The sequence below is a fragment of the Bison bison genome, unplaced genomic scaffold (genome assembly GCF_000754665.1).
Source record: "Bison bison bison isolate TAMUID 2011002044 unplaced genomic scaffold, Bison_UMD1.0 scf7180017856383, whole genome shotgun sequence".
Classification (NCBI taxonomy): Eukaryota; Metazoa; Chordata; class Mammalia; order Artiodactyla; family Bovidae; genus Bison; species Bison bison.
Genome location: NW_011486956.1, coordinates 9,385 through 9,691, shown reverse-complemented (window position 1 = coordinate 9,691; position 307 = coordinate 9,385). Strand labels below are relative to the sequence as shown.

The following is a 307-nucleotide window of genomic DNA, read 5'->3' as shown; positions in this document are numbered from 1 at the left end:
TCAAACAGAACTTAGCGACTAAACAACAACAAAAACAACCAGCATTATATCGCAAAGGGAACAGTTACTCTCTGATAGCACATATGAGGCTGCAGCCCAAATACAATGCCCAGTTTCTCCTCTGTCTAAAGGCTTACATGTTATGATAGAAACTAGGAAGATTTGTCTTAACTTTATCTAAAATTCAAATTATTCAGGTGTCCGGCTGAACAGTTTGTTGGGAAGAAAAGGGAGCTTGGAGAAAATGAACAGCTACTGGGATGTAGGTCAGTTCTTCAGTGTCAGCATGTTGGCCAGTGATGTGGGG

The 307-nt window shown here is 41.0% G+C and overlaps 1 protein-coding gene across 1 annotated transcript in view; it reads left to right on the top strand.

Annotated features, from left to right (window-relative positions):
• The first annotated feature begins 224 nt into the window (after nucleotides 1-224).
• LOC105002679 (mitogen-activated protein kinase kinase kinase 15-like) overlaps nucleotides 225-307 on the top strand; it is a 5,272-nt gene continuing 5,189 nt past the window's right edge. Inside the window, exon 1 of the mRNA XM_010859451.1 lies at nucleotides 225-301. Within this exon, the coding sequence (XP_010857753.1) occupies nucleotides 245-301 (57 nt within the window). The 5' untranslated portion in view covers nucleotides 225-244. The remainder of the gene's footprint in view (nucleotides 302-307) is intronic.